This window comes from Hemibagrus wyckioides, linkage group LG24, assembly GCF_019097595.1.
Source record: "Hemibagrus wyckioides isolate EC202008001 linkage group LG24, SWU_Hwy_1.0, whole genome shotgun sequence".
NCBI classification, from domain to species: Eukaryota; Metazoa; Chordata; class Actinopteri; order Siluriformes; family Bagridae; genus Hemibagrus; species Hemibagrus wyckioides.
In genome coordinates, this window is record NC_080733.1 from 1722456 (window position 1) to 1745551 (window position 23096).

The 23096-nt window shown below is 44.5% G+C and overlaps 2 protein-coding genes across 5 annotated transcripts in view; one reads left to right on the forward strand and one right to left on the reverse strand.

The window, feature by feature from the left end:
* The window catches only part of hsf1 (heat shock transcription factor 1), a 39417-nt gene extending 38139 nt beyond the window's left edge, over positions 1–1278 (reverse strand). For 2 of the 4 annotated variants that reach the window (XM_058377436.1, XM_058377437.1), the window contains exon 1: positions 848–1278. In XM_058377436.1, coding sequence (XP_058233419.1) covers positions 848–973 — 126 coding nt within the window. In that variant the 5' untranslated portion in view covers positions 974–1278. The remainder of the gene's footprint in view (positions 1–847) is intronic. The other 2 variants (XM_058377439.1, XM_058377435.1) reach the window with 1 other exon arrangement.
* Positions 1279–1624: 346 nt separating this feature from the next.
* The window catches only part of bop1 (BOP1 ribosomal biogenesis factor), a 53380-nt gene continuing 31908 nt past the window's right edge, over positions 1625–23096 (forward strand). Inside the window, exons 1-3 of the mRNA XM_058377434.1 lie at positions 1625–1773; positions 2158–2382; positions 17225–17350. Of these exons, the coding sequence (XP_058233417.1) occupies positions 1684–1773; positions 2158–2382; positions 17225–17350 (441 nt within the window). The 5' untranslated portion in view covers positions 1625–1683. The remainder of the gene's footprint in view (positions 1774–2157; positions 2383–17224; positions 17351–23096) is intronic.

Here is a 23096-nt window from a genome sequence, read left to right on the forward strand (position 1 = left end):
ACAGCTCTCACTACACACACACACACACAGCTCTCACTACACACACACACACACACACAGCTCTCACTACACACACACACACACACACAGCTCTCACTACACACACACACAGCTCTCACTACACACACACACACACACAGCTCTCACTACACACACACACACACACACACAGCTCTCACTACACACACACACACAGCTCTCACTACACACACACACACAGCTCTCACTACACACACACACACAGCTCTCACTACACACACACACACACAGCTCTCACTACACACACACACACACACACAGCTCTCACTACACACACACACACAGCTCTCACTACACACACACACACAGCTCTCACTACACACACACACAGCTCTCACTACACACACACACACAGCTCTCACTACACACACACACACAGCTCTCACTACACACACACACACACACACAGCTCTCACTACACACACACACACACACAGCTCTCACTACACACACACAGCTCTCACTACACACACACACAGCTCTCACTACACACACACAGCTCTCACTACACACACACACACACACACACAGCTCTCACTACACACCCCGCTGTCCGAGCATTACAGATGTTATGCTGATGTTTCATCAGCTCCTCCTCAACAACAATCATGACTAGTTAAGTCAGTAAACCAGAGCAGAAACCTCATCATTACACTCAGACACATGATCAGTAACAGATACACCTGTAAATCCGCTCACTTTCTGACCCTGCCCTGTGCTGCTGCTATTAACTTCACTTCTGTCACTCTAAACACTGCTGCTAGCTGGCTAGGCTAGGCTAGGCTAGGCTAATCAGCGCTGGACTTACTGGACTCCAGCAGATTAAGGGATCCGTGTCTGGATCATCGACCAGCGTCCAGAGTTTGGTGAGGAAAGCGGGCACGTTGTTCCCCGCCAGCAGCAGGGCGCCGGAGCTGGCGGTGTGGAGCTCCATGTCGGAGACTGAAATAAAGCTCGCTTAAACTTAGGCCGAGTTCAGCTAGCTGTTTTAGGTAAGCATTAGCTCGATCGCTAAACAAGTTAGAAAAGGAGCCCGTTTACCTAAAGTAAGCCCTGATCTCTAAGCACTGACTCTCCGCGAACAACACTCGAGTTGTTTTTTTCTGTCTCTCGCACTCAGTGTGCGACACGCAGCTCAGAGCTCGGTGGGTTACACTTCTCCTCACAGCACCGCTAAACGGAAATTTCCATCATAACGCCATGTCTATCAGCTGCGCAGGAAAAAATCGCCACACGGGTACGTGCGAGTCGCTTTTCTTTAACGTCACTAAAAATCGTTACAATTTTCGGTCAAACGCTAAAATAAAATATGCTCGCTGAAATGTTAAAAGTATAAATATAAATTTTATATTGTATTTTTTGACACGTATTTTACACCAAATGCCGTCCATTAAAATTCATTTATGTTATTATTTACCTCGACACGGTTTTAACTTTGACCTCTCTTTTTGTCGAGTAAAACGTGAACGAAATAAAAAACGTTGCTAATTACTCACGCAACAAATATTCAGATATTTATTATTTATTTACTTACTTATATAAATATATATTTAAAAATATTTCAGAATCGTTTCGTCGAGACGATTTTAACCTTTGACCCCTGACCTCATTTGAATCCCACATGGTTGCAGCAGGAGCTCCGGCATGCCTGAGTTAAGAGCTGGAACACAGAAAAACAGCGAAATGAGTAAAGTTAAATCGAAGAAACGAAACGTCGAGGAAGACGAGGAAAATGTATGGACATGGATCTCTTACTTTAACTTCGGATAGTCTGGAATAATGTTTTGTACTGATGTTTATGTCGTGCTAACAACTGCTAACAGTAGGCGCTGGAGAAGTTGTTCAGAACTCCAGTGTTCCGCTCAAATACACGCTGTGTACCGTGTGCTCGTGTCTGGAGTTGACTGTAGAGGTTATGAGATCGGTTCTCGATTAATTTGATCAGACCATCTCACGGACTGGGTTCAGCTCCTCTGCTGCCGGCATTAAAGACTCTTAACTGTGGTGACACGTGCAGGCAGTAGAGCTGGTTTAAACTGTTCACGTGATTATTAAAACCTTCTGAATGTAATGTCTGGAGAAACTCGAGCGTTAAACTTCTGTCCTGTTTATTCACAGCTCTTCACTACAGACGGCGGTCATCTGGATGACAGTGATGAAGGGAATGATGATCTCTCGGACAGTGAGGAGAGTGTCTTCTCCGGGCTTGAAGACTCTGGAAGTGATGATGAGAGTGATGATGATGATGATGATGATGAGGCAGAAGAGGCAGATGTCAATGAAAACGGAAAGAGTGAAGCAGAGAGCAGTGAGACTTCCACCAAAACTGCAGGCAAAACTCAGGTATACATTATTATGTTCAGAGAACATTTACTGATTAGAATTTTCTCAGTGTTTAACTCTATGATGGACTTTGTTTTGTCTTGAGTCCAGTCCTTTCATTTTCTCATGAAGGTCTGATTACAGTCTGAGGGAGTGAACAGAGGTCTGATTTAATAAACACGATTGTCTTGTGAAGTTTGAGTCTGTCATCTGACCAGTACAGAGAAGAGTCTTTACTCACCCTGTTCCGTGTGTCTTCAGGGTTTTTGTGGATCAAGTTAAGCAGTATTGGTCTTTTTGAAGGATATCTTAAAGAAAGCGGTACAGCTGCTGGTGTTTTTGAGTTTAAATGCGGCACTGAGATTCACTTCATCAACAAAACCTAAAGCGTTTATTCATTTATTAAAGCGTCTGTTATACTGAGCAGTGCTGCTGACCTGTATGTGTCTGCGTTATGCTTACTGTACAGATTCCATACTCTGTACTGCCTGAATTTAGTGTTTATCTGGTTATTATTTAAAGTTTATCATTTTGTAACCTCAGTATTCTAATTGTCTCAGGATTCCCCCAACTGGTTTCCTTTTCTTTCATGTCCAACACGATGACAATAAAAGCTTGAATGATGTGAGCGTGGAAGCCCCGCCCCCTTCCCTTAGATCACGCACACTGCTCTGTGTGTGTTGTGGTGTGGCGTGTGCTCTGTGTGTGTTGTGGTGTGCTGTGTGGCGTGTGGCGTGTGCTCTGTGTGTTGTGGTGTGTTGTGGTGTGTGCTCTGTGTGTTGTGGCGTGGTGTGGCGTGTGCTCTGTGTGTTGTGGCGTGTGCTCTGTGTGTTGTGGTGTGTTGTGGCGTGTGCTCTGTGTGTTGTGGCGTGGTGTGGCGTGTGCTCTGTGCGTTGTGGTGCGTTGTGGCGTGTGCTCTGTGTGTTGTGGCGTGTGCTCTGTGCGTTGTGGCGTGTGCTCTGTGTGTTGTGGCGTGTGCTCTGTGTGTTGTGGCGTGTGCTCTGTGTGTTGTGGCGTGTGCTCTGTGCGTTGTGGCGTGTGCTCTGTGCGTTGTGGCGTGTGCTCTGTGCGTTGTGGTGTGCTGTGTGGCGTGTGCTCTGTGTGTGTTGTGGTGTGGCGTGTGCTCTGTGCGTTGTGGTGTGGTGTGGCGTGTGCTCTGTGCGTTGTGGTGTGCTGTGTGGCGTGTGCTCTGTGTGTGTTGTGGTGTGGCGTGTGCTCTGTGTGTGTTGTGGTGTGCTGTGTGGCGTGTGGCGTGTGCTCTGTGTGTTGTGGTGTGTGCTCTGTGTGTTGTGGCGTGGTGTGGCGTGTGCTCTGTGTGTTGTGGTGTGTTGTGGCGTGTGCTCTGTGTGTTGTGGCGTGGTGTGGCGTGTGCTCTGTGCGTTGTGGTGCGTTGTGGCGTGTGCTCTGTGTGTTGTGGCGTGTGCTCTGTGTGTTGTGGCGTGTGCTCTGTGCGTTGTGGCGTGTGCTCTGTGCGTTGTGGCGTGTGCTCTGTGTGTTGTGGCGTGTGCTCTGTGTGTTGTGGCGTGTGCTCTGTGCGTTGTGGCGTGTGCTCTGTGCGTTGTGGTGTGCTGTGTGGCGTGTGCTCTGTGTGTGTTGTGGTGTGGCGTGTGCTCTGTGCGTTGTGGTGTGGTGTGGCGTGTGCTCTGTGCGTTGTGGTGTGGCGTGTGCTCTGTGCGTTGTGGTGTGCTGTGTGGCGTGTGCTCTGTGTGTGTTGTGGTGTGCTGTGTGGCGTGTGCTCTGTGCGTTGTGGTGTGTTGTGGCGTGTGCTCTGTGTGTTGTGGCGTGTGCTCTGTGCGTTGTGGTGTGTTGTGGCGTGTGCTCTGTGTGTTGTGGCGTGTGCTCTGTGCGTTGTGGCGTGTTGTGGCGTGTGCTCTGTGTGTTGTGGCGTGTTGTGGCGTGTGCTCTGTGTGTTGTGGCGTGTGCTCTGTGCGTTGTGGCGTGTGCTCTGTGCGTTGTGGCGTGTGCGTTGTGGCGTGTTGTGGCGTGTGCGTTGTGGCGTGTGCTCTGTGCGTTGTGGCGTGTGCTCTGTGCGTTGTGGCGTGTGCTCTGTGCGTTGTGGTGCGTTGTGGCGTGTGCTCTGTGTGTTGTGGCGTGTGCTCTGTGCGTTGTGGCGTGTGCTCTGTGCGTTGTGGTGTGCTGTGGCGTGTGCTCTGTGTGTGTTGTGGTGTGGCGTGTGCTCTGTGCGTTGTGGTGTGGTGTGGCGTGTGCTCTGTGCGTTGTGGTGTGGTGTGGCGTGTGCTCTGTGCGTTGTGGTGTGGTGTGGCGTGTGCTCTGTGCGTTGTGGTGTGGTGTGGCGTGTGCTCTGTGCGTTGTGGTGTGGTGTGGCGTGTGCTCTGTGCGTTGTGGTGTGGTGTGGCGTGTGCTCTGTGCGTTGTGGTGTGGTGTGGCGTGTGCTCTGTGCGTTGTGGCGTGTGGTGTGGCGTGTGCTCTGTGCGTTGTGGCGTGTGGTGTGGCGTGTGCTCTGTGCGTTGTGGTGTGGTGTGGCGTGTGCTCTGTGTGTTGTGGTGTGCTGTGTGGCGTGTGCTCTGTGCGTTGTGGTGTGCTGTGTGGCGTGTGCTCTGTGTGTGTTGTGGTGTGTTGTGGCGTGTGCTCTGTGTGTTGTGGCGTGTGCTCTGTGCGTTGTGGTGCGTTGTGGCGTGTGCTTTGTGTGTTGTGGCGTGTGCTCTGTGTGTTGTGGTGTGTTGTGGCGTGTGCTCTGTGCGTTGTGGCGTGTGCTCTGTGCGTTGTGGTGCGTTGTGGCGTGTGCTCTGTGCGTTGTGGCGTGTGCTCTGTGCGTTGTGGTGCGTTGTGGCGTGTGCTCTGTGTGTTGTGGTGCGTTGTGGCGTGTGCTCTGTGTGTTGTGGTGTGTTGTGGCGTGTGCTCTGTGTGTTGTGGCGTGTGCTCTGTGCGTTGTGGTGCGTTGTGGCGTGTGCTCTGTGCGTTGTGGTGCGTTGTGGCGTGTGCTCTGTGTGTTGTGGTGCGTTGTGGCGTGTGCTCTGTGTGTTGTGGTGTGTTGTGGCGTGTGCTCTGTGTGTTGTGGCGTGTGCTCTGTGTGTTGTGGCGTGTGCTCTGTGTGTTGTGGCGTGTGCTCTGTGTGTTGTGGCGTGTGCTCTGTGTGTTGTGGCGTGTGCTCTGTGCATTGTGGTGCGTTGTGGCGTGTGCTCTGTGCGTTGTGGTGCGTTGTGGCGTGTGCTCTGTGTGTTGTGGTGCGTTGTGGCGTGTGCTCTGTGTGTTGTGGTGTGTTGTGGCGTGTGCTCTGTGTGTTGTGGCGTGTGCTCTGTGTGTTGTGGCGTGTGCTCTGTGTGTTGTGGCGTGTGCTCTGTGTGTTGTGGCGTGTGCTCTGTGTGTTGTGGCGTGTGCTCTGTGTGTTGTGGCGTGTGCTCTGTGCGTTGTGGTGTGTTGTGGCGTGTGCTCTGTGTGTTGTGGCGTGTTGTGGCGTGTGCTCTGTGTGTTGTGGCGTGTGCTCTGTGTGTTGTGGCGTGTGCTCTGTGCGTTGTGGCGTGTGCTCTGTGCGTTGTGGCGTGTGCGTTGTGGCGTGTTGTGGCGTGTGTGTTGTGGCGTGTGCTCTGTGTGTTGTGGCGTGTGCTCTGTGTGTTGTGGCGTGTGCTCTGTGTGTTGTGGCGTGTGCTCTGTGCGTTGTGGTGTGTTGTGGCGTGTGCTCTGTGCGTTGTGGCGTGTTGTGGCGTGTGCTCTGTGTGTTGTGGCGTGTTGTGGCGTGTGCTCTGTGTGTTGTGGCGTGTGCTCTGTGTGTTGTGGCGTGTGCTCTGTGCGTTGTGGCGTGTGCGTTGTGGCGTGTGCGTTGTGGCGTGTGCGTTGTGGCGTGTGCGTTGTGGCGTGTGCTCTGTGTGTTGTGGCGTGTGCTCTGTGCGTTGTGGCGTGTTGTGGCGTGTGCGTTGTGGCGTGTGCTCTGTGCATTGTGGCGTGTGCGTTGTGGCGTGTTGTGGCGTGTGCGTTGTGGCGTGTTGTGGCGTGAGCTGAGTTTGAGATGAAATTCACAAAGGACTTCAGGATATGATCCTGCAGGCCTGTAAATATTAATTAGCATATTCGCCTCAGTCGATTGATTTTTTTTCTGTGACTACATATGTTAAATTATTATAATTAAGAACTTCAAACATGTTGAATTTATATCTAGGTTTTTGTGTGGATTACCATCATGAATAACTGCAATCCCCTAAGAATAAGATGAACAGTTTAGTTTCTGATGATTAGTTTGTTTATTATTTACTTCTGGTCCTTCAAAATGAGCTTCAGAGGAACCTGTAAGGAGTGTTGTAAGTCCGTACACATCAAATTTAGATGTTTTTAAAGCTGAACTTTGAGCTCATATTTATTACTTAGTTTCTAACACGCTGTGGCAGACAGCAAAAATAAGAGTTTTGTAAATGTCCAAATATTAATGGACCTGCCTGTACATGTTGAGTGTCATTTGAACACCTCCAAAATATTCTGAATGAAAACAGTAAACACTGTACTTTAGGTTTAAATTAGTTTTACAGTAAAGTGTCAAATCTAACACTACTAACACTGTAGATGATGATAATGATGGGGAAAATGAGACATTTGAGTCTCACACTGTGTTGGTCATGGTTAGCCTGAGTGTTGTGTATGATAAAGTTATGAAGGAGATTATGAAGATGTTATGAAGATGGCAGCAGTGTGAGCTTTTACACAGCCGGAGCACAGAGGAATGAGCTGTAGTATGAGTTTGATAAAAGGTTCAATTCAGTTGAATTTTATTTGTATAGATCTTTTAACAATCGACATTCTCAAAGCAGCTTTACAGAACATAAGAAACATGGTGCAAAAGTCCCAGATTAATGTTAAACAAACAGTTCAAGACTAATATTAGACTTGTATGTAAATTTATCAGTATTAATCCTCAATGAGCAAATCTGAGGCGAGTGTGGCGAGGAAAAACTCTCTGTGGAAGTCACCAGATCATCAGGTCAAATTCTGAGTGGATCAGCGGTGAATAGACTTAGAGTGAAACCTTGTGGAGAGATGTGCACATTAGCGATGCTACGATCCAGTTAGTGCCGTGTTTGTACCCGCGGTGCGAGCGCTCAGTGCTGAGACAGAGCAAAGGGCTGGTGCTCATCTTCAGGGGTTTAGTGTCCGAGGTTTATTAGTTAAACCAACTAACTTGGCAGTAGACCTGAGCCAGTAACAGACTTGTACAGCTAGCTGTTTCACACAACTTCACCAGGGATGAAGGCTATTATTATTATTATTATTATTATTATTATTATTATTATTATTATTATTTTGTGCTTATTTTAGCTCATAATTGTCTTACCTTCTAGTTTTTTAGTTCTTCAAAGCATAATAATTGAAGAAAAATCTCAGAGGTATCACAAATCTCACCTGTACTTCAAATTAGTAAAAAAAAGTCTCAAAAGCAGATTAGAATTTGCTAAAAAATATAAAAAAGCAGTTCAGTAGAGGTCAGGAACATTGTCCTGCAGACTGATGAAAAGAGATGAATGTGGACAAGAGAAGGAGCGAGTGAAGTGCAGATCCTGGCTTTAAGCACTTTAGGCTTCATAGCTAGCATTTAGACGTGGAGGCCTGGGTTTGTTGTGGTTTCTGCTTTTATAGGCAGAGCTATCAGTATAGAAAGCAAAAAATAAGGTAGGACTTTATTAATCCTGACGGAAATACTTTTGCCAGAGACTGCTTCAGATTTACACAAGAGAAATGAATATAAATGAAATATGCTGTATATACAAAATGTACAGTAAAGGTGCTTTTGCATTGCACATATGATCTTAACGTGCATGTAATTTACATATTATTTAACATGCATATTGTTTGTGAGATTTGGTTCAGTTAATCTAAAACTTGGACTTTTGTGCTCTGAAGTTTGTCCTTGTATTTTAATTTACATTATAGCATGATTTAAAAATGTAAATAAATGAAAACTTCCCCCTCAGAGGGCTCGGTCACTCCTCAGTGCTCTCACTACTGCCCTCTAGCCGGACATTAGTGGTAGTGAGCAGGCGAGAGGGCACTTTCTGTATCTTTAATTCTATTTCATTTCAAATGTGCAATGGGACAGTTTTCATTATTCACATGAGCTTCATAAAGCCTCTGTGCGAGCTCATAACTCATCAGCCGTCATGTTAATGAGTCGTGTGGAAGCTCGTTGTTCTTAAAGTGCCACATCTCAGTGCGCACTGACCACAGCAGTGGCACTGACCTCACTACATGAAGCCATTAGAGACTTTTCCTGTTTTTTCTGTAATGAATGTGATCTGTGTGTGTATGGAGTGCAGTGTGTGTGTGTGTGTGTCACAACAAGCTCTCATATTCATCATGACTGGGCACTGGGGTAGGCTGGCTGGACTAAAACCTTTTTTCAGAAGTATGGGACCAATACCAAAAGATATGTTTCGGATGCAAAAAAGCACATCTTCAAAAGAGCAGCATGGTAGAGGTAGCATTACGCTTTAGGGCTGAAGGAAGGGCATGAAAAGCTCAGAGTCCAGTTGATTTCAGTATAAAACCTTCATGTGTCTGTTATTTCAGCACAACAATGACTCAAAACACACATCCTCATAAACACAGGAAACACTTAGGCAGACGTTTTGAATGAGCCAGTGCCCTGACCTGAATCTCACAAAAACCTCTGAGGTCTGATGGATCTGAAAGATTATTGCAAGAAAGGCTGGGAAAACATCTCCAACAAAGTACAAGTTTAGTTGTGTGCAATCTTATGCAACTTTGTATGTCATGACATTTTTGCTAATACTAAAAAATTTGTTCCTATTTTTCCCTAAATTGTTTTTGATTATTGTTTATTTATTTTTTATATGTGGCAATTTTTCATTTAGAGTGAAATGACTCTTGTTTTCATATTTTACATCACAAAAACCTGTCATTTTAACAGAGGTATGTAAACATTGATGTCTGTTAGAAATGTCTGGTTAATATCATTTACTGCTTTTTATAATTTAATGAGACATTTCTTGACATGTATTCGCAGTCCTGACTTCTGCTTTGTCTGCATTCCTGATTGTAACCTGTAATTAATCCAGCACCACTGACTAAATGCTAGGTGAATTATTCCTCCTGAATAATGGTGCTTTAAACAATGACAGACAGAAGAGTAATAATCCTGAGCGACTGTAGGAGCGTGAATGTTTACATGTAAATTTAGTATATATTCCTTTTTATAAAGCACCTGAGCAGTGTGTTGAGGAGGTATTGGAAGATAAAGAGGTAATGTCGGTAGAGGAGGTAATGTCGGTAGTGGAGGTAATGTTTGCCCCTTCCAGACCCCATACACCACTTTTACTCGAGCATCCACATGATGGCTGTAAAATTATTTGTAATGTACAAAAGCAGTATCATGCATGGTTTCATAATGAAGCAGTTTCAAAAACAGACCTTTTTAAAGATGGTCTTATTGTCACATGTATGATCATGTATAGAAAACAGCTATGAGAAGAACTGGACCATTTCACTAAAAAAAACAGCATGCATTCTTACACCATACAGCCAAAAGTATGTGCACCCCGACCATCACACCCATATGTGCTTGTTGAACGTTTCCGTCCAGATTTATTCCTCTTTACTCTTCTAATCAACTCCACTCTCTCTTCTGTGAAGCCTTTCCAGTTCTTCCACTCCAGCCTTAACACCATGTCTTCATGGAGCTCTGTGCTTTGTGCTCAGGGGCATTGTCATGCTGGAACAGGGTTTGAGTCTCTTAGTTCCAGTGAAGGGAAACTGCATTACAGAGAGAATTAAATTTTTTAAGAGTTTGGGCCTGATGCTCAAGTATCCACAGGGTTCAGGTCCTAAAGTGTATTAATGAGCAGCACTTGTGTATAAGTAATTCAAAATTATTTATTATTCTGCTGGAAAACACAAAGCTGCCAGTGCCAGTGACCAGGTGGTGTTCTGGTGATGTCCAGGATGTGAAGTAACAAGTGGTAGCTTTACAGACAAAGCTCTTATATTGCATGTTGTTTGAGTAAACACGATTCAATTCTAGCTTTGTTTTAAATTTGTTTTTACTTTTCTGCACTGCAGTCATCTAACAACTTTTCCACAATGTGCAGACATGAACTAACTTAGTCTCTTTTTAGTCATAAACTTGTTGCCCTTCTGAGTCAAATTAGGACACGCTGTCCGATTCACCTAATGAGCGAAGGTCAGCTAGCTCAGTGTACCTTGTATAGTGCTTCTAACAAGGCACATTGTCACAAAGTAGCTCTAAAGAAATGTATAAATTCAGGATGTACATTTATACAAATTTAAGCAGACTCAGTAGGGAAGCCAGTCTCCTCTGGCTAGTGCTTTATTATTTAAATGCGGTATTGAAAATGGGACTGAAAAGATATTACAGCTTCAGGACCTCATGCAGCTTTAAATATAGAATACACCTGGAGTTGTTTAATGCTTGAGGATGGAGCAGAGTATCGATTGTACAGTAGATGTGTCTGTGATCACAGGAAACTGAATCAAATCTGAAACCTTGAAGTGTTCACTCAGGGTCACTCAGTGGGCCTCAATGTTCTCCTTTCAGCTTTATAATCCATCTAGCTCCTCTTTTTTCCTCCTTATTTCACTGGGTCTGGACCATGATGCACACCAGGCAGAAGTTAATGCAGCTGCTGGAGAAGTTTTATGATCCCGGGGAGAGTCGGCGCAGCAGTCATGGCTCTGATCCAGCAGCGGCCACATTCACGCTGTTAGTGAGTGGGTGGAAAGGCGAAATGGGGTTCATCTTACCAGGAAGGCTTCTTCCTCTCACAAATTGCACTCCCACGCACAAGTGCCACTCCACGGACGTGTCTGGTCTACTTCCATCGCCAAGACACAAGATTCCTCTTCCTAGACTTGACAAGCAGCCGACTGTGGGCGGGTAGAGGGGGCTGATGGAAGTTCTCCTGATTATGACCTCCAGCGTTTGAGGCGGTGCTGTGGACCTTCACTGATTAGGTGCACTTTTAATTGGGTAATGGTGTTCCACACTCACTCACTCACTCATCCGCAGCTCACAGGAAGCAACGGAATAATGAGGGATTTGGGGCCTGCATAAGAAAAATTACAATAAGGCAGCCAACACACGACTCTGTGTGTGTGTGTGTACGCTTACCTCGCATGATGATCGCTGCGTAGGTGTGTGTTTGTTCACCCACAGGGCCACTGGAGGTGCTCAGATTTGAAACGGATGTTCTGAAGATTACTGGCTCCGGTTTATCATGTGCTGCGCTCCAAACCACGTTCAGTGATTTTTAGAAGTTTAGGTGATTCACAACTGTTCAGAATTATAAAAGGAGCAAGTTGCCATGGGCATTTGATTCAAATTTCCCCCACTCTTTTCCCCCTCACAGACCACAGCTTTTCATCTTGAAGCACGCTTGATTTATCGTCACTATCGCAGTAGAAACATAGACGTATATGTGTGTACTCTGATGATTTTTCTAAGCAAGGAGCAAAGCATTAGCTCAAAGATAAAGATGCACATGTACAGAGCCAGCATGGTCATACCGCAGTGCAGTGGTAGCTTAGTGGTAAAGATGGTGGACTTACTGGTTGGAAGGTTGTGAGTTTAGAATCCCAGGAGCACCAAGCTGCTACTGCTAGACCCTTGAGTAAGACCCTTAACTCTTAAATATTCAGTTGTGGAAATGATTTGGATTTTCTGCTGAAGTTTCTGAAGATGATGATGGATGATGTGTGGTTTGTTGGTGCAGTGGGCAGCATTGCCTCCTCACAGCTCCCTGTCTCGAGTTCCTGCACAGGTTCTCCCGTCTTCATGTGGGTTTCCTCCTGGGTTTCCTGCTACCTTCCAAAAACATGGCAGTTGGTAAAAACCCTTAGAGGTTGATATGATTGTATGATGTCCTGGACTGGTCTCCCATCCAGGGTGTGTTCCCACCTCACTCCCAGGAGAGGTTCCAGATCCACTGAGATCCCGAGCAGGATAAAGCAGTTACACAACTTGTCAGTGAGAAGATGGATTGAATCATTTCCATTTCGTGTTGGAATGAAACCTTTGAAGAAATTTGGCGCTCCAGGAGCATATTAGTGATGAGTGGATGTTTCTCTGTGGTTAGTTCATCTAGATTTGTTTTCTGATTATTATTCACATGAAACACTCTTTAAAAATCCTTTTCACCTTGTGTTTAACTTTTCAGGGCAGGCGAGGGGAAAAAAAAATCCCATCTCCCAGGTTTCTGGAGGCCATTTCTTTTGAAACGGCTCAGCTAGCTTGATGTGGATTTAACTAGACAACAGGGAGGAAGTGTTTCACTTAATTCTGCGTTCCAAAAGATATCAGGACACCCCAGAGCCATAAATTAACATGGGTTCCTCACCTGACTCTCACTGCCTCCTGGGACAAGCTGGAGCTTAAATCGTCCCTTTTATGTTTGCGTCTGATGGCTCTGCTTTTCCTGAGCAAGTGACTTACTGAATAAAGGTCAGCGCTGTGGGATTTACTCCTCGATGTCCCTGACCAAATGTCCTGTGTGTAAATCACATGGAGGAAGTTTGTGCAATAAAACATTGCACACTGTTACGCTGCCATGCAGGACGCAGGATTTAAGACTGGGAAATGGAAAGTAATGTTGTTTTTGGTGGATAGATCTCCACATGCATTTTTTGTATGACAGTTCTGTCCAAAAAAAGTAAGGTTTGGGTGAAATAATTTCCATTTAAGCTGGTGGACCTGGCTGAGGTGTTTCTGTTCATGGATGTGGATGAATGACTGACTCCTCATGAACACCAACCAGCAATCCTTCAACATCCAGAAACTCCTAAAAATCCAGCCTCTCCCACTGACACTGCTGCAGTTAAGACAAACTCTGAAGATGAGCGTCCAGCAGAAGAGATTTGTCTGAACATCGGTCAGATGTGCGAGTGTTGAAGTGTGTATATACACTACTCACAAAAAGTTAAGGATATTCAGCTTTCAGGTGAAATTTCAGGATTCACCTAAAATGCACTATAACCTTTCCAGGTGAACTTAATTTGACCTTCTCTACACTTCTGAATGCACATGTCCAACTGTTCAGTGTTTCAGTACTTTTTGCAGAACTTGCTGTTCTCTAACAAGGTGCTTAACGGCAAAATTCACAACTGATGTTTGATCCATGAATCCACCAATAAATTTTCTGGTTCAGTTAGAATTGGTATTTAAACAGTCCTCTTCATCATGCTGTTCACATTTTGACATCATGAGACCAAGACCACACCTAACAACTGATCAACAGAACCTCGCCATTGTGAGGCTTCAAACAGGATGTTCTCAGAGGGAAGTGTCCACTGAGCTTAGAGTGTCACAGAGTGTCATCAGCAGGTTGGGACAGAGATACAGAGAGACTGGGAGAGTCACAGAAAGGCATAGAAGTGGACGTCCTTTGGCCACATCCCACGTTGATGACCGCTTCATTGTGAACAGTGCCCTGCGGAACCAGATGATTCAGTTCAATTCAATTTATTTTGTATAGCGCCTTTTACAATGAACATTGTCTCAAAACAGCTTTACAAAAGAAGAAACAGAGAAAGGGGAGGGGAAAATGAAAAATAATAATAAAAAATAACTAATTAAAATTAGTTAACTAATTAAAAACTAGAAATAAGAATAAATTATTAAATTCTATAATTAGACTATTTTATCCCTAATGAGCAAGCCTGTGGCAACGGTGGCAAGGAAAAACTCCCTGGGATGGAAAGGAAGAAACCTTGAGAGGAACCAGGCTCAGAAGGGAACCCATCCTCATTTGGGTGACACTAAACAGAAAATAATGTAACTGTAACTGATTTAATGTCCTTTCTACAACAGCAATACAATGACTATTAGGTCAGTGTAGTTTCTAAGGTCATTATAAACACTAGTTCTTTGCTGTCACGGGCTGACAGATGAAATGGCATATCTGTGATGGTGTGAAAGTCACCAAGTGGCTCTGTCCATGGCTGTCTCCTGGTCCACACAGATCCATCCACAGCATCAGTGGGCACCATCAAGCGACGAGACTCCGACAGGGGTAGGGCAGCGGTCATACTGGAAACTGGCGAACACTGGGAGCTCAGGAGTGGGGTGTATAGCTCGACAGAGAGAGAAAAAGAAAGATATTAAGTTTCTGATTATGTGATGTTTAAAGACAATTATGTGTAAAGAGAATTATGTATAAAGTGCAGGCAGGGACTCCGGCGAGACTAGCTATGACAGCATAACTAAAAGGGAGATCCAGAAGGTGACGGACATGAAGGCTTCCCGGGACATAAAGCATCCAACCACTTCAGTCAGCAAACCTGATGGTGGTAAGATGACAGCATCCAACACATCCCAGTACACCAAACACTCTATGCCCATGAACCTTCCAAATCTGCTCCTTTACCTAAGAAAACTATACATTAAAAGCTTGACTAAACAAATGTGTCTTCAGCCTGGACTTAAACATTGAGACTGTGTCTGAATCCAGAACACTAACTGGAAGGCTGTTCCATAACGGTGGGGCTTTGAAAGAAAAAGCTCCGCCCCCTGCTGTAGCCTTTGCTACTTGAGGTACTACCAAATAACCTGCACCCTTTGATCGGAGTAGGCATGGCGGATCATAAAAGATCGCTCAGGTACTGCGGCGCGAGACCATTTAGTGCTTTATAGGTTATTAACAGTATTTTATAATCAATGTGAAATTTGACTGGAAGCCAATGTAGTGTGGCTAAAATAGGAGTGATGTGTTCATATCTTCTGGTTCTAGTTAGGACTCTAGCTGCTGTGTTCTGGACTAACTGGAGCTTGTTTCTGCTCCTACTGGAACATCCAGACAGTAAGACAATAATCCAACCTAGAGGTAACAAAAGCATGAACTAATTTTTCTGCATCATGAAGCGACATCAAATTTCTTATCTTAGTGATATTTCTGAGATGGAAGAAGGCTACCCGAGTGATATTATCTACATGAGCTTCGAATGAAAGACCAATGAATGATGAATGCCACTCAACTCCAGGCACATTTAAGGGAGGTGAGAGGAACCCAAGTGTCACGTCAGACCATTCGAAACTGTTTACATCAGGGTGGTTTGCGTGCTAGACGACCTGCAAGGGTACCTGACCACACCACCAGGCACAGGTGTCGGGCCAGGGAGCATTTACACTGGACGAGGGACCGGTGAGCCTCAGTGCTGTTCTCTGATGAAAGTCGATTCACGTTGAGCAGAAATTGATGGCCGCCAACAATGTTGGAGACGTCAAGGAGAGCGCTATGCTTCAGCCACTGTTGTGGTGGTGTTACAGTCTGGGCAGGTGTGTCCACTCAATACAGAACTGCCCTACATCTTGTAAATGGTACAGTGACAAGCCAATACTACCTGAATAACATCATTAATCCAGTCATTGTGCCCCTGCATGAACAACACAGGCCTAATTTCATCTTCATGGACGACAATGCTCCAGCTCATCGAGGTCGCATCATTAGGGAACGGCTGCTGGAGGCTGGGGTACCTCAAATGGAGTGGCCTGCACTTTCTCCAGACCTGAATCCCATAGAAAACCTCTGGGATCAGCCGAGTCGCCGTGTAGAGGCTCATAACCCTGCACCCCAGAACCTCAATGACCTGAGGGCCGCCCTTCAAGAAGAGTGGAATGCCATGCCTCAGCAGACAATAAGTCGACTCGTGAACAGCATGAGACGTCGTGGTCAAGCTGTAATTGATGGTCAAGGGCACATGACAGATTATTGAGACATTGAGATTTTTTGTTGTGGTATACCCACCACTGTTGTTGGATTTTGTTTCAATAAATTGTTTGAGATGAGGAAATCACCATTGCAGCTTCTACTTAAATGCCCTACTTTCATGATATAATATCACTGTAGCGTGAACTTTTTACATTTTCCATAAATTTCACCCAAAAGCCAAATATCCTTAACTTTTTGTGAGTAGTGTATATTTTTGCTTTTCTGTAGTTTTGCTGTAATGCTCCTTGGTGGTGCTGGTTCTGTTAGGGATGTGTGGTAGCCTGGAAAACCCCTCACACGCTCCAATCTGACATTTTCTACTGTCTAGAATTCTCCAGATTTTCCTGAACTTACACGTTTCTCTTTTGCTGTATATCATCTACTGTATGTCAATCACAGCCCAGCTTCTGTCAAAGTCAGGATTTTTAAAAACATGGAGAAGAGAAAAAGGAGCAAAACTGCAGCACTGGTTGGGTTTCAGTTTTTCTGGTGATGCTGCGCGGAGATTTTCACAGCTGGATGACGGTGATAAATGACAGCATGGTACTCTTTTCTGAGAAAGGAGTCATTATGAGGGTTTTTTTAATAAATTGCACACTAAACGGAACAGAAACCGCTGATGGAAATAAGTTTCTGAAACAGTTCAGTTTCCTGGATCATACACCAATATTGTGATGCGTTTCTTTCGTATCAGACACCTCTACTGTCATCAGACTGGAATCGATTAGACATGTCCGATTGACTTTGGTGGCACGTTGCCATGGTAACTTCACAAAACTGCCCAGACGTTTCCAGAAACAGGAGCAGAGTCTCGGATCCTGCAGCACTGATCTCCCTGTAAACAAACATTTAGTAACACTAGCATCATTTCTTGTTGTGTTTTTGTTTTCTTTTGGACCCACCTGCAGTAACGTGACGGAATCAGGGAGCGGGACTCGCACAGTGCTGTTTATTCAGAGTGACTCCTCAACACAGTCAGGACATCAACATCAGCTCCAGCTGTGGAGAACATCTCTGCTGCTAGCTGCTAAACATTTTCCCAGCTGTGTCCTCTCGGGGAAATGTTCTGCTTTTAACTTTTGATTTCAATTCCGTCTGAAAAAACATTGATTATGTCTAAACGTTATTTCTTTCTAAGTGTTTTATTAAATACTTACAGATTTTGTTGTGACTTTTTTCTACAGGATCAGAAGGTTAAGAGCAGAAAGCTGCAGAAGGAAAAGCAAGCGGCTGAAGCAGAAGGGAAGCGTGTGAAATCGAGTGGATCTGCTCAGGTGGATGAGTACGATCAGGACACTTCAGATGAAGAGGTGAGGTGGCTGACGAGTCTCTTCACTCGAACCAGCTTTATTATTACTTTTTAAGCTGCTGTGTGAGGCGTGTGATTAATATTCAGCTTTGACTGTAATTACCAGAGACGGAGGAAGATTCGATTATTTAGTTCCAAGAGGTTTTTTTTCCAGGAAATGTGTGTAAAGCCGCCGTTGGCCCTTCATTAAGGGGCCGTGTACCGAGGGACCGACTGGTTCTTGTTTCTCTTCTGCTTTACTGTTTTTGCCTTTTCTTCTTTCCTTTTCTTTTCCTTCTGTTTTCACCGTTTTTTTTCTGCCACTTTGGCTCAGCGTTCTGCTGTAACATGGTTTTTAAAATGCTTTTGAGTGGAACATGAATACTGACGAAAACATGTACACAAATGATTAAGACCAGGTTCATAAAAATATCCTTCACAAACACTCTAGCACTTTCACTCACCTGAATGAAGAATGAAGACAGCAGCAATAACATGAGGAATTATGCAGTGAGCCAGAAATGTTGTTATTATTATTATCATTATTATTATTATCATTATTATTATTACTACTGTTGTTGTTTTTGTTTTTGTTTTTTTGTTTTGTTTGTTTTGTTTTTCCTGCCCTAAAACTGATTGTGGAGCCCAAATTGTTTAAAGCCTATAGATTTTGAGGGCTGGTAGAAAACAGCACAAAGCCTTGCTCTGATCAGCCACACGGTGGCGCTACAGCAATCACCACAAAACATTTACATAAATGACTCGTGTCTTCTATCACTTGAATCCCTGGATTAAGACGAACAAAACATTTATCTCAGATTTTATTTCTGTCAGGAAATTTTTCAGCATTTTGAATTTTTTTACATTTCAAAATCCTACATATACCAGCTCCTCCTTGTCCGTTTGGCGGAACATCACCGGTTTCTGAACAACGCCACCTACTGGTCACAATATATGCAGAATTGTAAAAATATTTCCATCCTTTGCTAAGAACTTCTGTTTAAAAAAATCATTGTACGTGATGTGTTTAGATACAGTGAAGCATGCCGAGGCGAATAGTGGTCAGTTTGACGTGTCGGCCGTGTTGAATTGTGTTAAATTCTGTATTTTACAAACACACTGGCGCATCCTTACAAAACTCACTTGACTTGTTTCATTTCTAATGTACAGTTTAAGCACTTGTTAAATAATTGATAGTATCCTTTTGTGCAGTTTTAGTTCTTAAAGCTCTTGAGTGGAATAATTGCTGCACACGGGTGTGTTATTTGTTTAGGTCTTCACAGCATTCCTGATGAAACTTACACACTCCTCTTATCTTCTCCACCTGCTTCCTGCACCAAAGGCTTTTCTCTAACAGACTCAGCACTCTAACTGCTGCTTCTTAATTCTAAAATAAAACTGAAGAATAAAAATAAGCCGTTGGGTTTGTGGACAATCAGTTGTGCAACATAGCTGAAGGTGATGGAGGTTATTGTGCTGCTGAAACTCCAGCAGCTTTCAGCTGTTCAGCTCTCCACCTGAAGTTGATGCTTTTTTGTAAATCTGTATTACATTGCACTTTTCCCCCTGTTGTTTTTTTCCTAACTTTAAGAGGCCTCCAGAGTTGTGACGCAGACCTTCTTTCGTTACCAGGAGCTCTGTGACTTCTCATATTTGCATGTGGAGCCATTAAAGAATTCTTCCTGTTCTCTTTCATTTAAACGCTCCATTGCAAATCATTGACCCCTGGCACACAGAGGGCTGAGCGTCTGCCAGGCTGTTCAACCTAAACACGTCAGCCATCCAAAACACTTCTTGGCAGCTGCCTACCAAGCTGGAATGAGCTGTTAACAGTGGCCTTGTTTTTGGGGGGTAGATCCCTGCTCTGTGTATTTGGGGTGGATGAGAGTCAGTGACCACCTTCCTCATTTACTCTGGAAGTGCTGAAGATTTTTCCGAGCTCGTGACAGCTTGTTGCCGGGTATGTTGCCGTCTGTAGGCCTTCACGAGGGCGGCTCACTGTTCCAAACTTTCGACTACTAATCATTTATTTCAGCTTCATTACTTTGACATCGAGCCCCTGACCTTTTGAACAGCGAAGTCGAAATAAATGATTATTAGCCTGAAGTCTGTAACAGTGACATGGAGACAGATGTTTTTTCCTTATGCGAAATCCACAGTGTTCACGGAGAGGAAGTTGCTCTACCTGAGATCGGATACGTCAGATTTCTCGCAGGAAAAACCTCTTCTAGGGTCAGTGCTTGTGACTTTAAGTCGATCCGATTCACTCGGCGTTCGCACTACATGAACTGCAGTAAATGAAGCGAGAGAGTTTCAGGCCCTCACTCCAGCCAGGCCTCTTTGCCTTGTTTTTTCACACTTTTTGCTCCTATACTCTGTAATGCTCATCGAGTTAACTATCAGTTTCCACAAATATATTTCACGTTAATCAGAGATCGTTTTCTGTAGCAGGAGAATCTTGTTTGAACTTCAACTCTTGTGTTTCATCTTCTGACATTTGGGCCTTGACCTTTTCTTTGCTTGGGGACAGCGGATAAAATCGGCTCTTAGTCGGTCCCTCTTGGATCTCGGCACAAGTTGTCTACAAATAAAACTCCAGACTTCCAAATCCCTGGTTTCGAGCCTTCCTCCTCGTCCACCCTCCTTTGTAATAATGGGCTATTTCCTGTGAGCAGAGTGTAGAGGGAATACGGGCAACTGCGGCGCCTGTCCAAGACCTAGCCGGCAGGAAAGCAGACCCCCCTCTTCTCCCATCCCCTCCCCCTCCCCATCACCCCCCAATCCCACCCCCCGAATGGCTTTTCCATGTGCTCAGCAAAATGAATGAAGACACATTGCGGAATACGGCAGACCGCGACTCCGTCTTCCGGCCTCTGACCAGCTACTGCAAGAAAAAAAAACTCCTGATGGTTACCAGGAGCTGTGCACCATAGAGGGGCAGGAGGGGCATTTAAACTGTTCGCGTGAGCATGCATAAGCAGGAGTAACGTATTAATCCAGACAGTTGTGAGAGGAAGCAGCTTGCAGGAGTGTGAGAATGTGGTAGACAGACGTCCAGGTGCTGCTGCGTCTTTATTCAGCTATGGTGTGGGAGTGAGGGATGCATTACACACTCATCCATGTGTCAGACCAGCACTGATCCAGATTAATCTGAATGAGCAGGATGTAGAACAGCTTCACGACACAATTTTTCTACCTGGGGGTCAGACCTGCCCTGAAACCTGCCCTGAAACCTGCCCTGAAACCTGTGATCAGACCTTAAAGTACCGTGATCAATCACCTGAACATGACTCAGTCACCTATGCTTCTTCTGCTAAAGTATGCACACATCCCTCCATCTCTCTCTCTATCTCTCTTTCTTTCTCTCCCCCCATCTCTCTCTCTATCTCTTTCTTTCTCTCCCCCCATCTCTCTCTCCATCTCTGCCTTTCATAGCACAGTGGGTTGTCATGATCAGTCCTTCACACTTCATACTGTGTTTAATTCAGCTTAAAACCAAGCAGTTTGTTAAGTTTGTCTTGTTGTTGTCTGCTTATTTTAGCAGTTGTTCTGTGGTCAGTCTTCAACTTCTCTGAGCTGGTTTTTGTTTATGGTATTTGGGAGACATCCTAATCCAGAGCGACTCAGATTTATAAAACTGAGCACTATGAGGGTTACAGGCCCTGCTCAACGGCCCGACAGTGGCAGCTTGGCAAAGCTGGGATTTGATCTCATGACCTTCTGGTCAGTCCATCATCTTAACCACTGAGCTTCCACTGTTGAGGAACTTAGTGAGGTATTGTTTAGAAAATGCCAGTAATTCTGGAAATTTCTCATAACTCAGTTAGTGGTGATGAAGGTAAGTGATGTATGTTGAATGAGGAGCTGTGAGCTCAGAGTGACGGCATTGTTAAACCCCGAGCTTGACCTAATGAGGTCACACAGCAGGACAGTGTGATGTCATACTGTAAATTTCACACTCTCCTTTTCTCAGATTCTGATACTGTTATAGCTATGTGTTTTTACAAAATGTGAAGTGAATAGAAGTAGAAGTAAATTTGGTAGAATTTTGTATATTATTATTGTTTTAATTATTTATTTGTAGGGTTTTAATGTAACGTGATCTATATTGTAAATATACATTTTTAAAAAATTGTAACTGTCATTTTTATTCCAGTGCTTTCTTCCCGTAAAGCTGCTTTGTGTCCAGTTGAAAGTGTTACGCAAATAAAATTCACATGTTTTTTTGCTGCAATTCTGTACATTTTATTTTAAAAAAGTCTTGAAGAATCATGATATTATTTTAATATCTCTTGTCCTCACACCTGGAAGTGACCTGTACCTGTGTCCACTTGTTGAGAGAATTCCTCAGCTTAGTTTTGTGTGTGAGCCTTGACCAGGTGCAGGGTTTTATTACTTCCCCTTTAACTCCAGAGGCAGATTGATGCTAGTTAGCCAAAAAAAGAGGACTAAGAACCTGTGCAGTTGTGCAGAAAGCTCTGTGCTTGGACACTCGGGTGGAGATGGAGATGTTCCTCTGATCTACTGTTGGAGAAGAACACTGAGTTTCTGTCAGTTCTCTCATTCAAAGCCCTGACTCTGTTCCATGTGTCAGTCTCTCTCTCTCTCTCTCTCTCTCTCTCTCTCTCTCTCTCTCTGTGTCCCTCCCTCTCCTTCTCTCTCTTCCTCTCATGCTCGCTCTCTCTCTCTCTCTCTGTGCAGGCTGGTGTTAATCTGACACAGATCAGAGAAGCTCAACAGGGAGAAAGACTTGCTTTAACTCCGGAATAAAACGATCATTCCCAGCCCTCAACCACCACTAAAACTACCTTTATGGAGTCTGTGTAGCAATGAGTGGTGTTGAACCTGCAGTCGGTTCTACTGAACCCAGAGGTTTACAGTCTCTAGTGATCGCTCAAGTTTACCTCTTTAGACTTCTTTAAGGTGTAATGGTAGAAACCCTGCAGAATGAAGTCCAGCAGTCTGTAGAAGTCTCCTGGATCCAACATCAACATAATTATTCTCTAAAAGGCTCCGTTATTATTTCCTAATGAATAATAAAGGTTAAGGTCATTCTGATATTTAAGTATGTTGGAGTTCGGAGTGTGGAGAGTCTCTGCCCATCAGCGCTGGACTGATGAAAAATAAACAGGCAGTTTTCTTTACATTCTTTTTGATTACACAATTTTTTAAAATCCATTTATAAGAAAGTGTGTGCAGAAAGGTGAAGTGTGGTTTAAATGTTTTACACACCTCCTACACACTCGCATCCAGATGGGAAGTGCAGTTTTCTCCTCTCAAAAGGAATAACTAACATCCAGACTGAACTCGTGTGTGTGTGTGTGTGTGTGTCTGCACCTGTCTGTGTGTCTGCGTCTGCATGAGTGTGTCTGTGTGTCTGCGTCTGCATGAGTGTGTCTGTGTGTCTGCGTCTGTGCGCGTGTCTGCGTCTGTGTGCGCCACAGCTATTGAAATCTCTGTCTTGTTAGTGATGTTTTTGTGTTTATTGAGTTCTAACAGGAATGTGAGTGTGTAGCAGTCAGATGAGAATAATAATGTACCTCTGTGTGATACTGAGACTTAACCTTTTGTTAAAGCATAATGTTGACATTAACTAGCACTATGTAGATGTTAGCTAGCACTCTAAACATTCGTTGTAGACGTAAGCTAGTGCTCTGCAGGCATTAGCTAGCAATCTGTAAATGTCCTAGGGATGCCACAATACTCAATATAATATTGAAGTGTTTTGGACCTCCCCGGTTCAATCTGCGTATGTGAATCGAGGTTTT